The sequence below is a fragment of the Netta rufina genome, assembly GCF_964035555.1.
Source record: "Netta rufina genome assembly, chromosome: 1".
Classification (NCBI taxonomy): domain Eukaryota; kingdom Metazoa; phylum Chordata; class Aves; order Anseriformes; family Anatidae; genus Netta; species Netta rufina.
In genome coordinates this window covers 70,070,615-70,085,993 of record NC_140123.1, presented here as the reverse complement: position 1 = coordinate 70,085,993, position 15,379 = coordinate 70,070,615, and the positions used below count along the sequence as shown (strand labels likewise).

Below are 15,379 nucleotides of genomic sequence, written 5' to 3'. Positions count from 1 at the left end.
TTCATCCTCTGAGAGATGGGTAGCTATCTCTTCTCTTTGCAGTTACAACAACAAAAAAAAAACAACAAATACACTCTGTAAAGACTGTGCAAGTAGACTGCAATAAGTAGGTGACATCTTCAATTCTCGAGATCTGTACTTGCTGGAGTACTGCAGGAGGACACATCCCCTACCCATTTGTATTCCCTGTGAACACTATCATAACGAAGGGCACTGTTCTCATGCCAAGCTGTGTGCATAGAGCTAATGCGTGCTGCTAAAACCCATGTTGCAACAAAATGCTTGGCTCGGTCCACCTCTCGTGCAACTCATATTTCATTAGTTTTAGCAAGTGATTATCTCCATCTACCATGCTCAAACTGATTTGTTTTTGGTAGGGGTGTAGAAATAATCCCAGCTTTTATCACAGATTATTCCAGAATTGCATAGAAGTCTCTGTTCTTTAATCCTTCACTTCATTGTACCTAATGTTGTCACTTACAGCTGTACAAAATAGCAGTAAAATTCTGCTTTTAAGCTCCAGATCTGTACCCATCTGCTTCCATTGAAGTGTCCCTCTAATACAAATTGCAATAATCTGCATTTAAGGCCCAGTGTTTTTTGCTGGAATTTGGAGAATAGCTAAGATTTGAAATTAGCCAGTCCAAGTCCATACCATTTTCTTTGTGCTCAGAGAAAATAACTATTACATTTGCATGGATAGATCCACCTTGCTTTAGGGAAAGGCAGAAAGCAATTCAATAACGATAGCAAAAAATGTGGTAGATGTCAGGAACTGACAGTTCCCTACTTACTTTCTTTTGCTATTTTGGAAACTCCTAAAGCAATTTATAACTGTTTCTTCAGTCTGATTTGCCTTTGGTAAGAATAAGACTATCTAAGATTTTCAAAACATTTTCCTGGAAGATCTTCTGTATGAGCTTCACCATTTCAGTATTCAGGCTATGTGCATATCCAGGGCCAGGAGAGCAAAAAAGCTGTACCCATTTTCAGCTTATGCCACAATCCAGCATTTACCTTGAGCAGTACAGAGTATTACCACTCCTAGGTCAGTCCAGGAGCCTCTTCCCAACAGTTGGTAAAAATTCCATTCTTCACGAGAAAATTTGCTAGCTGCTTAGCAGAGCACAATGAATTTGCAGAAAGAAGAAAAGCAAGATTGTGGGTACCTGGAGCTACGAAACAGGGTCTTTTACACAAATCAGGAATGTGGCTGATAAGCCCCTTGTAAAATTTGGATGGCTGAGATGATTATGACACAGTACTTTTTTCATTGCTAAAACAAACCAACCAAACACCCCACCAACCTTTGTGAAGATAAAGACTTTATCAAATGCAAAGGCATGTTATGTATCCTTTACCCCAGTACGCCACATCCAGCTTTCCTCCTGATACAGATGAACCAGACCTTTTCTACCACTTGGTATCTATCTGCCTGCGTCAATGATGTGGGGTGGATTTGACCCTGCCTGTGCCATGTTTCATACTCAGTAGGGTAGAGGATGGCCAAATGAGAGTTTGCTTTTAGAGCCTGCATGCCCTGAGTGTGGGTTGACTTCACTGCTAAGAGACTTCTGAGATGGACCATCTGGGCTGTCCCCACCCTGCTCTCTTTTGTGCTGGTTTTTGCTCTCCTCCTCTCTTGCAGTGTAATGTTCATGTATGAGCTACTTTTGACTGAGGATGACTTAGATCACTGTGAGCAAAGCAGGGACTAGATTTGCTCAGTTTCCAGCATGGTAGCACTGGTGATGAGCAGAGATAGTTGTGAGACATGTTTTTTGGGACCAGTGAGGCACTCAGTTGAGATTTTACTCAAAATCTCTATCAGGAAACAATATAGGAGCTGAAGCTACAAAATTCCAGATATAAACTTCCTTCAGAGTTTTCAGCCTTATTTAGTTTTGGCTTTGTTTGTATGGAGGTCTTTCTGCTGGTAAACCATTAGATTTCCTAGTCCTTATATCTGTTTCCTTACAAGGATTTCCCTGCATTTTGCTCTAGATTAGCTTCACACCAGGCTAAGAAAAGTTCTCATGAGAGTTGCTTATCAAGGAATCAGCAGAACCAAAGTGATCAGTGGTGTCAAGAAGGATCATGGGGAGAAGCTGGGGAAAGGAAAAATTGTTCATAATGCTGGAAAGCATGTTTTTGGTCATGCTGAGGTCAGAAGCCACTTTAGGGAAATCAAGAGTAGAGCTGCACAGAGGAGAAAGTGGCACTTGGAGGAAAAAAATTAAAAAAATAATGTTTACAGCTTTGTGATGAGGCAGAACCTTTGGTCTCTTTATTCTTTTGTATTTACATGGAATTTAAATAGAATATTGGTTGATCTTAGTTTTAATCTGTTGAATGATTTTGGATCCCTTTCTTTCTTTAACCTAAGAGAAAAACAAACCCATGTGCATAAGCTGCAAGTCAAATGGCCTAAACTTTTATGAATGTCTTCTATTCTTGAATTTTCTTACAGCTGTGGTTCTTGAAGGCTCACTTTATTCATCTACCTGCTTTGCAGCAGGGGCCTATTCACATTTGGTCTTTGATTATAACTTTGTGATTTAAAGTTTTTTTTTTTTTTTTCCCCACTCAAGATTGTTATTCTTCTTTCTTCCTCACTTGTTCTGCAGTTTTTTTGAATCCATCATTTTTCTACAGTGAATATATGAGATAGCATTAGGTATCTGAAAGAATCACAACAAAGAGAGAAATTACTTGAAGAGGTGGGATGCTTTATTTCCGTGCCATTAAAAAATCCTAAATTATGTATTTCAGTTCTACGCATTAAAAAAAAATAAAAAATCTGCTATTTAAGAAAAAGTAGAGAAGAAGAAAGAAAAGAGAACATCATCCTGAGGAAAAAAATGCCAACAAAATCTGTGTGGGTTTTTTTTTTTTTTTTTTGGTCTGAAATCCCATTCTACTGTTAAAGATAAATGTGCCAGAAGAATTAAACAGCTTCAGAAAGACCTTCAGCTGTGCAGGGCAAAAGCGAGTCTTGCTTGGACAAGAGATTCACTGCTTATATTCTCTGTCTGACTGTGCATTTCATCTGCATTTTCTCTTAGTCATCTACCAAAATGTGTCTTAAAACATCATGGTGTATAGAGGGATCCTGTTTGCAGAGAGTCTATTTTGCTGTTTAAAGATGTTCTCCTGTTTCAAAGATCATTACACATCCTGAGATTATCTGCCAGCACATTTAGCCTGTGAGTCTTCAATGCCCTGTGGCTGCAGCCAGCCTTTCAGGGGGCTGCAGAGTCCTTCCAACCATCTCCTAACCACATAAAATTTTCTTTGTGATTAAAAGTCACTATTTTTGTTTTGCTTTGTTTGTGTTTTTGTTTGTCTGTTTGCTTTTTTGTTTATTTTTGGGTAACCCAGACACACCTTCTTTCCTTTCTTAATTATGCTTGCAGACTCTTGTATTTCTTTCTCCTTTCTGGCCCTAGTAGAAAGCTGCTAGCAGCCTGGCCCTCATATGGAATTTTTTTTTCCTATGTGTATGTATAGATATAGATTAGATATAGATATAGATATAAATTAGAAAGCACAAAACATTCTTCCTGGAGTACTTTTGAATTTCTCCTTTTAAAGAGTCAGAGTGAAAGTGTGGCAAAAACCTTTAACTGAAAAATGCAATACCATAACTTTCACATTACTAGTACATAATGTGTGAAGTGTGAAGTATTGTTCTCTCTTTTCCCAATGTGCTCTCTCTTTTTCTAATGCAGGCTGGATTGCCATTTTGGGAGCAATTTGGCTGCTAGTGCTAGCAGACATCCATGACTTTGAGATGATATTAAACCGAGTGGAATGGGCAACCCTTCTTTTCTTTGCAGCATTGTTTGTTCTCATGGAGGTAAGATTTTGTGATTTCTAAAGCCTGAGCAGATAGAACCAACTTAAAACGTGAATTTTGAGGACATGTATGTTGCCAGCCAAAGATGTCTTGCAGATTCAATTCTGCTAACAAAATGAAAATTGAATGCAGTCACAGTAGTATGGAGTGAAACGGTGGAGTGGTAGAAGCCAGATATTTTTGACTAATTTTTCACTGTAAGCTTGGTCCTACTCTCCTTCTGCTGCATTTGCTGTGCACATCCAACACAATCATTTTCCATAAGTGGAATTTTTGTTCCCAGGTTTGTCTCTGCTCCATTCATTCAGGTAGTTTATATATATATTTATGTATTTATTTTGAAATTCTTTAGACAAGCAATAGAAAAAATAAAAGAGCAAGAATAGACCATAGCTGAAAACTGCTTCTAATACTGTCAGCTACATGCTGGTTACCAAATGGCCTGAGAGCTTTCATGGGAGGATGGTTTGAAGGGATAATATCACTGAGTTTCAGTTTCCAGTTGTAATTGCAAAAGATTTTTTACTTGAGCTGTCTGGATATCTCATTGTGTCATTTTTGTGTATTTGTCTGTTCTAATAGTCTTTTTGATCCATCCATGTTTTATACTCCTTTTTTAATATTTATAATTAATATTATTTTTAATTTTTATATTTTTACATTACATTATATAAATTTAAAATAATACAATAATACAATACAATAATATAATACAATATATTTATATTTACCAGTTGATGTTTTTGATTCTTTGTTTTACTGTTTGATGTATTTGATTTAGTGGATTTAGTTTTACTCCAAATGTTTGGAGAAATCTTTGTATGAATATCCATATTTGTATGTCAATAAGGTGTCTGTGCATTTCCTAAAATATTTGGTATTTCTTAGTTGTTACTTTTTCCATTTAAATGATGTTGTTAAGTTGTAGAAACATGATTGATAAAACAAGAATAATCACTGGGTAGTGAATTGTCTTTGTGAGCAGTCTGGGAAAAGCCTGGAATAACAAATTATCTTGCACAGCTTTGCCCCTACTATACACTACAGTATTGGAAAAAACACAGACTTTGTAAATTGGGATCTATAAAAAAACAATTTATTAAGGAAAAAAAAAAAAAAAAGGGAATAAATTTGAAGCAAATACAAGCATTGAATAACTCAACTAAATCTAATTAATTCCAAACTGGAAGTTAAAATCTGGTCACCTCTGAAAAGATGAATAGGCACTCTGATTATCATTAGGAAGCTTGTTTGAGACCTAGTAGGTCTAAAATTCATCAAGGAAATACTGATGTATTGCACACTTATTAGCACAGGCAATTTTTAGTTCTGTGTTATCAGGTTCTATATATCCTTGTGTTTTCTAGCTCTCATAGGGAATCCATACTGAAGCCATTTTTATTTTGTTAGCTGCTGCTGTAACAGTCTATTAGTTGCATTCCCTGACGTATTTATTGTTTTAGCTTGAATTGAACAGTTTTGATTTGAGTGCAGTCTGACTGTACAATAACATAGTAAAACACACAGGAAGTTATTTGCCATTTACTGCCAGACTTCAGATATGACTGCTATAATTCACTGAATTTCAGTTCTTCACTTTTATGGTTTCTCAGGTCACCAGTGAATAGTTTGCTAATGAAAGAAAAAATTTCCTGGCTCTTTAGTATAACAGCAATTTATAGTCATGAAAGGCACTTATCCTGGGAGTCAAGAGAAAAAGTGGGAGACAGTATATTGACAGCAGTCATCATGACATACTGCCCATAAAAGGGTTTGATGCAAATTTGTGTGCATAAAGTTCAGTCTAAAATGTTACATGATTTTTTTTTTTTCTGCAGTAAAGCTCTAATCTTGAGCTGTCAAACTGGAAATCATATGCTGGAAGGCACCAATTAGTGCAGTAATGCTCATTCCTCTCAGGACACAGGAAGATCCAGGAGACCCTCTGTGCAGTTTACATCCTGGGGAAGCCAGTGGCATGGTACTAATTGCTGCCTTTCAGTTACATGCTTGCAGGCAATAAGTCTGGATATTATAGACATCTTAAAGTTGGTTGCATGATTAACACTGTCATCATATCCAACATGATGAGCTACCTGCAGACTGACTCTCTTGAAGGAGCAATGTGCATATCTGTTACTCACTTCCCTCATTCCCATCCTTTACTCACTTTCCTCTTTCCTGAACATATCTTCTGTAGTACCATGTCTGGATTCCAGAAGAAATTTTGGGTGATACTGAAAAGAAATACGTTGTGTTGATGGATAATTAAATAACAAGGCAGCACTGTTAACCAAATGTAACACTTAGCACTGCTTGCTGACGACTATGTGAGAAGTTTATTTTAAGGTGTGAACACAAAGCAATTGCAGAAAAGAAAAAAAAAAGACAATATTACTGCTTTTACATACATTTTAAAAATCACTTTGATAAATATTGAGTTAATATGGGTGGAGAACTCATTGAGAGCAACCCTGCAGAGAAGGACTTGAGGGTTCTGCTAGACAAAAAGCTTGACATGAGCCAGCATTGCACACTTGCAGCCCAGAAGGCCAACTGTATCCTGGGCTGCATCACCAGAGGACTGTCTAGCAGGGTGAGTGAGGGGATTGTGCCCCTCTGCTCTGCCCTTGTGAGGCCCCACTTGGAGTGCTGCATCCAGGTCTGGGGCCCCCAGCACAAGAAGGATGTGGGGCTGTTAGAAAGGGTCCGGAAGAGGCCACGCATATGACCAGAGGTTTGAAGCACCTCTCCTATGGAGAAAGGCTGAGAGAGCTGGGGCTATTCAGCCTGGAGAAGAGAAGGCTGAAGGTGACCTAACTGCAGCCTTTAGATTTTTAAAGGGGTCTTACAAAAAAAATGGAGAGTAACTTTTTGATCAGGCAGGCAATGATAAGACAAGGGGGAATAGTATTAAGATAAAAAGAGGGGAAATTTAGATTAGATGTTAGGAGGAAGTGAGGCACTGAAACGGGTTGCTCAGAGAAGCTGTGGATGCCCCATCCCTGGAGGTGTTCAAGACCAGGCTGGATGAGGCTCTGGACAATCTGATCTAAGGGGTGACACAGGTAGCTTAGAATCAAAATAGTAACTTAAGAATATAAAAATTTATTTGTTAAAGCCATGAAAAATGTCCTTATTTTTTAATGTAAAGGGTATGTGTATGCATCTTAAAGCTTTATCATCTGTTTTCTGAATGCAGCATTTTTAAATGTAGATGTACCTTCCCATGAGACGAGTTGTTAAAAGTAAATACAGTCTCTGGGTCATATTTAATATGTGGCACTACTGGCTCTGCTCTCCTCCTTGTTTTCCTTCTCAATGGGATGGTGTTCACTTAGAACTTCTGAGTGAGACATCCTGTCTTTTATGAGATACAGCTGACCTGCCTTTACCTATGCATCTTTTACTCATGTGGCGAGTGGAAAACTACCAGCCCAGCCATGGTATTGGTGCTCCTGCAGCATGTGGGTGCTGCTGCCCTGTGCTGCTGGTGGTACCCAAACAATTACACACTGCTGCCCAGCTGAGGAATTGCTGGTCTCAATGTCAGCCCCGCTGTCACTCTGTCATTACTATGTCTACTGTGCCATACTACTCGGTACCTATTAGGATCTTTGTCTGTCTCTGTCATGGGATTTGACAGTGTGTGAGTTCAATGCTGTTTTTTTCCCCGCAGTGATGTCTCTGAAGAGCTCTGTCTGACTGCCCGCTGTGCAGGTTGCACAGCATCATGCCATGTGAATGCTGACTTCTGCATCTCTGTGTGGTGATGCTCTCAGGCTGCACAGTGTTGCATCTAACTGATTCATTGTCATGGCAGGAAAATGGAAAGTAGACTAACCACCTTGGTCTGGGCTGCACCAAAAATGATGCAATTTTCTGCCCCGAGATACTGAAAAGTCAAAAAAATAGATATACCTCATTCAGCCTGGAAATAGTGCTTCATTACGAATTCTTGTAAGAAAGTAAAACAAAATCAATGTAAATTAAAGTCCCTTCTGAGATAAATTTACCCCCTTACCTTGTGTTTTGAAGGAATAGATCATACTTCTGGTGTGAGGACTCAGTTTGCCTTTCACTCCTATCTGCCCAAGGAGAGAACAGAACCAGAACCACTGGGCTGGAGTCTTGCTATGTCTTTTCATGCCTGGTAGTAACCATGGCTGTCTGGGGTACTACCCAGGTATCCCGCACAAATGAGAATAGTTCCCACAGGGAGGACAGGGCACTGTGGAGCAGGTTGTCCCCTGGCCCAGTGGTTACAGGGCTCTCCTTCTCAGGCTGGATGCTTGATGTGGGCATTGGGGAGCTGCTTTTCCTGTCTTATAGGTTCTGCTGCCTCTGTGCCAATTTTCATTCACCCAAAGCCTCTGGCCTGGTTTTAGCAGATGGGTAGTGTTAGTTTTTACAGGTGCGATGCAGCTGTTTAACAGAAAAATATATTTTGTTTTCTATTTTCCTTCACATAGGCCTGAACACAAGATGCCTGACCTTTTTAAATATGATACACTTCGGTCTACATTGTGGTTATGTCCAAGGTTTTGGGGCCACTGAATAAAAGTCAGTTGTCCTCAGGTATTCAGGAAAACTTGTTCACTGAAGAATGTAATCTTGACATTTCAGCCATTCTCTGATGCCTTTGCCCCAGGCTCTTGAAGCAATCCCACTAGTCTATCCACTACAACCAGCCCACTTCTGCAAATACAGCTACCATTTCTGTCTGTTCTTTCCACCAACTGCAAAGTTGCTGTAAAAGCTGCAAGAGATGAATTTCAAGATCTTGTGAATAGAAATGAATTGTGTATGCTTACATCTACTGAAAAAATGTGGCTTCACTAGCTGATATCTTTGTCTTTTTTTAGGCTTTGGCTCATTTGCATTTAATAGACTACATAGGGGAGCAGACAGCTTTGTTAATAAAGGTATGTTTAAAACATTGACAGTGTTTTTCAGGTAAGGAAAACAGTGGTATGCTAATAAAATGCTAAATAATATTTTTATTTTGGAATTTTATGTTAAATATTATATTTCTACATCAGTAATATTGAGAAGGTATGTCATACTTTTGGGTGGATGACATTCAGTGTGTATCTATGGGCAGAAGAAATGTTGCTATAAGTGCAAAAAGGAAGCCTTTTTTTTTTACAGCCTAATAAACAAAAAATCCCAAGGTGCAAACAAATATAAAGAGTAAAAGGGGAAAATTTGCAGTTACACAGTTAATTTGAGTATTTATTATTCTATCTTTATATTATATATCTTATATTTGAGTATATTATTATTCTATCTGAGAGCCTGAAGAAATAAAAAATGTTGATAAACTAAAACCATGAAGACCCTGTGTGATTGTGCCGTTAGGGGGACAGAGCAATACTGATCTCATCAAAGTTGTAACTCTTTCAATTCCAGGTTGTTCCTGAAGATCAGCGCTTGGTGGTAGCCATCATTTTAGTGCTCTGGGTGTCTGCTTTGGCCTCGTCTGTGATTGACAATATTCCGTTCACAGCTACGATGGTAGGAGTCGATACAGGTTTGACGTTTCCTCCTCCTGGTGCTGGGAAGGGAGCTGAGCCTGCTGGTTACAATTTGCTTTTTTTTTGACCTCTGCTATGTTGTAATTTACTTTATTACCTGAGACTCCATCATTATTACAAACTTACTCATGTTCTTTAGATGTCTGGCTGGCCATTGCTGCAGTTGTCTGTTGAACTAGTAGTTGCATTTGTAGTCGTCTATTGAACTAGTGCACTGTTTTAGCTGCGTTTTTGCACTTTCCTTGTTATATCAAAATAGATAGCTGAAAAGTAAAATAATCTTTCTGGATGGAAACTGTCATTATCCGTCTACTTCTGTCGGTGTTTTCTCTCTATTTGCCATGTAGTTATGCAATTTTTTAAAATACTTTTATAACCTTTTATAACTTCCATAAGTTATTAATTCAAAAAACAGCAAATAATATTAAATATAAAAATTGTTTTCAGCAGCTGATCCTAAATATCAGAAAAGTATCAAATTATAACAAATTAGGGCATGGTCAGATAGATTTATTCAATCAAGACCTGTATTTAAAGTGCAGTAATTCCTTAATTATGCCATAGGAATGATTCACTGTTACAGCATGTAACAAAAATTCAGAATTTTTTGGTGCTTTTTTTTCTGCCATTGTCATTGGGTGGCCATGTGCACCCTTAGCTTGAGTCAAGAGTTAAGACGCTTCCTACAGGGCATATGACAGGTTGGATGGATTTGCAACTATTCTATAATTATATGCTAATATGGTATTTTGGTCTGATCACCATGGTGTTTCCTGTGGAATAATATTGATTTAACAACAGACTGCAAGCAATATGTAGAAGGCAAAGGCTGGTTCAGGATGAATCACCTCCCAGCAAACACTTAAGGACAATTAAGCAATAATGCAAAAATCTTAACTTAGAAGGTTTTACCTCATATCCAGCTAGTCTATAAAAATTGGTTTTGAATAATAACAAAAAGCATCTCTATGCACATAGACCAAAAGGACTTTTAGAGATTTTGAAAGCAAACCTCTTTTAAAGACTGTGTGTTTTGTGGAATGGTACTGAAACACAGGAATCTTTTGGGTTGTAGACCATGGCTTTTGAATCTTTGAGGGATGTAAATACAGGCAGACAAGAAATGATTCCTGGCAACATTTTAGAAATTTCAAATACATATCTTTTCCATTCTATTCTGGGCCAAACCTAAGGCTGTTGCAACCTATTTTCTTGGAAAATAGGTGGAGAGGGAAGGAAGGAAGGAAGAAAAATGCAGGTATATTTTCATCTATGCAAAAGCTGTCAACAGCTGAGGTGTTATGAAATTCCTGTATATGGCAGACTGAAGCCAAGACCTAGCATTGGCTAGCTCAAAGAATGAACTAGGACTTTGGTCTTTGTTATTCTTCATCACAAAATTCCTGAAAAACTAAGTCACAGTTTTTTTTTTTTTTTTTTTTTTTTTTTTTTTTTTATGTAAGATTGTACGTGTTTTCAGTTAATATTATTTTTTTTTTTGTCTCTTTGGCACTTAGTTCCTACTGATGAAACAACAATAATTGCTTTTGGAAGGATATTTAACAGCACTCATGTCAAAGTTATAAACTCCAGATGTGGAGTATTACATGTTTTGAACCCATATCCTTTGTAGATTATCTTTTATCTAAATGGGTACAGTGTGTGTGTGCATGTAGTATACACAGTGCAACCAGTATTTCTCAGAAGACCTTTTATTTATTGACTTGTTTATTTACAGAATCAACCTGCAACTATGAAGAGCAGGTAGTCTTCCACACAGCTAATTCAGTCATTCAGCCACATAGTTCATTCACACTTTCACACTGTTACCCAGGGGGAATAAAAGCTTGGAGGTCAACCCCAAGTTGACCGTCAGAACCAGAGGATCATATTGGCATATGCATGGATATAAGTTTGGTTTCACCTACTGTAGAATATAGGAATATGGAAGATCTGCTATGGTATAACCTTGAATGATCCTGCCCTCTTCTGGCAAAAGCTGTCAGCTTCATGGCTGAGTCCAAACCTTTATAGTCATAGAATCATAGAATGGCTTGGGTTGGAAGAGACGTCATAGATCATCTAGTTCCATGCCTCCTGAGCAATGCAACCCCCTAGGTCAGGTTGCCCAGGGCCTCATCCAACCTGGTCTTGAACACCTCCAGGGATGGGGCATCCACAGCTTCTCTGGGCAACCTCACTACTTTCTGAATGAATAATTTCCTCCTAACCTCAAATCAAAATCTCCCCTCTTTTAGTTTAAAACCATTCCTTCTCATCCTGTTATTATCTGACAGAGCAGAGTCAATCTTCATCTTTTTTATTAGTCTCCTGTAAGTCCTGAAATGTTGTAAAGAGGTCACCTCGGAGCTTTCTTTTCTATAGGCTGAACAGCCCCAGCTCTCTCAGCCTTTCTTCATAGGAGAGGTGCTCTAGACCTCTGATCATATTAATGGCCCTCCTCTGGACCTACTCTAACAGCCCCACATCCTTCATGTGCTGGGGGCCCCACACTTGGATGCAGGACTCCAAGTGGGGCCTCACAAGGGCAGAGCAGAGGGGCACAATCCCCTCACTCGCCCTGCTAGACAGTCCTCTGGTGATGCAGCCCAGGATACAGTTGGCCTTCTGGGCTGCAAGCATACACTGCTAGCTCATGTCAAGCCTTTTGTCCACCAGAAACTTCAAGTCCTTCTCTGCAGGGCTGCTCTCAATGAGTCCTTTACCCAGTCTTTACTCATTTCTGGGATTGCCCCAGCCCTGGTGCAGCACCTTGCACTTTGACTTGTTGAACCTCATTAGTTTCACATGGGCCCACTTCTCAAGCTTGAGTGGGTCCCTTTGTATGGCACGCCTTCCTTCTGTTGTATCAACCTCATCACTTAGCTTCGTGTCATCCGTAAATTTGCTGACGGTGCACTCGATACATTGTCTATGTCACTGATAAAGGTATTAAACAGTTCTGGTCCCAAGACAGACCCCTGAGGTACACCACTTGTCACCAGCCTCCACTTGGACATAGAGCCATTGACCACCACTCTCTGGGTGTGACCTTCAAGCCTACTCCTTATCTACTGAATGGTCCACCCTCTCTCTCCAATCTGGAGACCAGGATATCATGTGGGACCTTGCCAAAGGCCTTACAGAATTCCAGGTAGATGACAAGTCCAGGTAGATGACAGAGAATATAAAAGACACAGAAAAACTGACTCTCTCCAGTGAAGCCCTCCAAGACGTCCATAAATCTCCTTCAGTGGTGAACAATGTATCTGCAAGACAATGGGGAAATTGGTCTTGTGAATTTTGCAGTCATAGCCTTAATGGACCTTATAATGGGTAGGAATGAGGGGCCATCAATTTCCTCCAGTTTTTTGAACCTACAGATGCCCAAAATCTGTATATCTGTGTGGTTTTCATAAATATCAGCTGTGTGGACTGACTGAGCAAAGAGTATTTGGAGGATGGCATCAGAGGTCTCTTCCAGTATTGAATTTACCCATCCCAAACTGATTAGCAACTGACCAGTAGGAGTAAGGGGAAACCGGGCTCACGGGGTGACAGGCTGTTTGACTTGTACATAGATAAAGATTCCTGAAATATCGTTCAAAGACAGTGAAAGGCTTGGTGACAGCTCACAGTTAAGGGCCCCAGCTCTATCTCTTCTGTATTCAAAAGGAGTGTATCCGGTGCTTGTTTTCTATATTCCATGGATGACAGTCTTACAGTCTCAGCTCTTCTGGCCACAAACCTCTAGCTGACTGTGGGCACAACCATTGCAATGGCAAGGGCACCCAAAAAGTCACAAACCTGCTTTTCTTCATGGGTGAGGAGGTGCAAGGAGACAAGCATCAGTTCATCCATGAAATGTCCCCAACACTGCCTCTGCAGCTGTTGTATGAGGTCTTCCACTCACCCCCCACAACAAGGTGTAGCATGTGCTGTCCAGACTTGGAGCAGAGGGGTAAGATGGGCTACAGACTCTTGTACAGCAACTCAGACATGGTGTGAAAACAGACAGGAGTAAGGGTCTCCAATGTGCGGTGACTGTGATGGGGAAGTGGCATCTTAACATCATTTGTGTAAGACACAGAAAGATACTGTGGTGATTTTTGGAAGGCCCTATAGACGCAGATGTGTTTATGTGTTACTTTTCCTGCAGAAAATTTGAAACCATATACTCACAGGATGCATTTAGCCCTGTGCCATACTGTAAATTCAGACTATATATCTAATTCAGAGAAAGCCCCCATAGACTGGAGGCAATGTAGATGAGAGTAGTCTCAGCTCCAGCTCTTTCAGTCTCCTGACCTTCTCCTATTACATGCATTACTTGCTAACATAGAAGTTGTTACGTAAAGTGTTTTGGCAACAGATGTGCCTGAGAAATGGAAGAATTCCACTCTACATGTAGCATGTAAGAAGGCCTGCAGCTTGACTTCTAAGGGGCATAGTTGTGTTAAACAAAAAGAGAAAAAAATACAGAGAGGTCTGTAAATATGATGCTGTTTCAGTAAAAAACAAGCAAGCAACCAACCAACCAAATAAAAAACTTTGAAGTGTGGCAGTCCAGATTTTCACTTCAGCTTTTTTGTTTGTACAGTGGGATAATTAGATTTATAATGACTTGCTTTGTGTAAAGAAAAATGAAAAAACTCTGGATGGCTAATGAATGGAAACATAGATGAAAAAATTCATTTTGTCTGATTTTGGATAAAGCTGACTGGTCCATTTTAAGTGTCAAATTTCACAGTATTAAATTTTATAGCTGTCCGTTTATTACCTTAATAGGATGTGAAATGTGGAAACTGTTGATCATTACTGAAAATAACTAATTAAAACATGAATGTATCTGAGACAGCACAACTAAGAATTCAAGGAAACAACCTGTTTTATGAATTGAAGTAATGAAAACAGATTTCAAAAATTGTTTCCTATAAGAAAATGTAAGCATTTTCAAGGCTTGTTAATTATCTATGTAGAGAAGTTAGGATTCCTGTTTCTCCTAAAACATAAGCACAATAAATTATCTGCAATCTTAAGAATAAAATCTATTTTTTTTAGTTGTTTTAAGATAGAAATGTTGTATGGTGCAAAATATTAATGTATTTAAGCATCTATTACATGTTGATATTTTTCAGCACCTCTCTAGCATTCTGCTCTATAAAAAAAATCCAAAAAAAATAGAAACAGAATTAGTTTATTATTTGAAGTGTCTTATCCTGATGTATCTTACCCTATTTTTTCAGTGCAACAGGGCAAAACTGTTCAAATTCTTCTTTGCTCTAGACAATAGTAAATCTGGTCCAACATCCCCTTCAAAATTGTCATACCGCATGGAATTCATATATATCACGGAATCACGGAATTTCTAGGTTGGAAGAGACCTCAAGATCATCGAGTCCAACCTCTGACCTAACGCTAGCAGTCCCCACAAAACCATATCCCTAAGCTCTACATCTAAATGTCTTTTAAAGACCTCCAGGGATGGTGACTCCACCACTTCCCTGAGCAGCCTGTTCCAATGTCTAACAACCCTTTCGGTAAAGAAGTTCTTCCTAAGATCCAACCTAAAACTCCCCTGGCGCAACTTAAGCCCATTCCCCCTCGTCCTGTCACCAGGCACGTGGGAGAATAGACCAACCCCCACCTCTCTACAACCTCCTTTAAGGTACCTGTAGAGAGCGATAAGGTCGCCCCTGAGCCTCCTTTTCTCCAGGCTGAACAAGCCCAGCTCCCTCAGCCACTCCTCGTAGGACTTGTTCTCCAGGCCCCTCACCAGCTTCGTCACCCTTCTCTGGACTCGCGCAAGCACCTCAATGTCCTTCTTGTAGTGAGGGGCCCAAAACTGAACACAGTACTCGAGGTGCGGCCTCACCAGAGCTGAGTACAGGGGGACGATCACCTCCCTAGCCCTGCTGGTCACACTGTTTCTGATACAAGCCAGGATGCTGTTGGCCTTCTTGGCCACCTGAGCACACTGCTG

General features: G+C 39.5%; 1 protein-coding gene across 1 annotated transcript in view; it reads left to right on the top strand.

Annotated features, from left to right (window-relative positions):
- Positions 1-15,379, top strand: part of OCA2 (OCA2 melanosomal transmembrane protein) — a gene marked incomplete at its 3' end in the record, with an annotated part of 212,861 nt that overhangs the window by 137,881 nt on the left and 59,601 nt on the right. Inside the window, exons 19-21 of the mRNA XM_084297206.1 lie at positions 3,732-3,859; positions 8,725-8,784; positions 9,272-9,376. Coding sequence (XP_084153332.1) covers positions 3,732-3,859; positions 8,725-8,784; positions 9,272-9,376 — 293 coding nt within the window. The remainder of the gene's footprint in view (positions 1-3,731; positions 3,860-8,724; positions 8,785-9,271; positions 9,377-15,379) is intronic.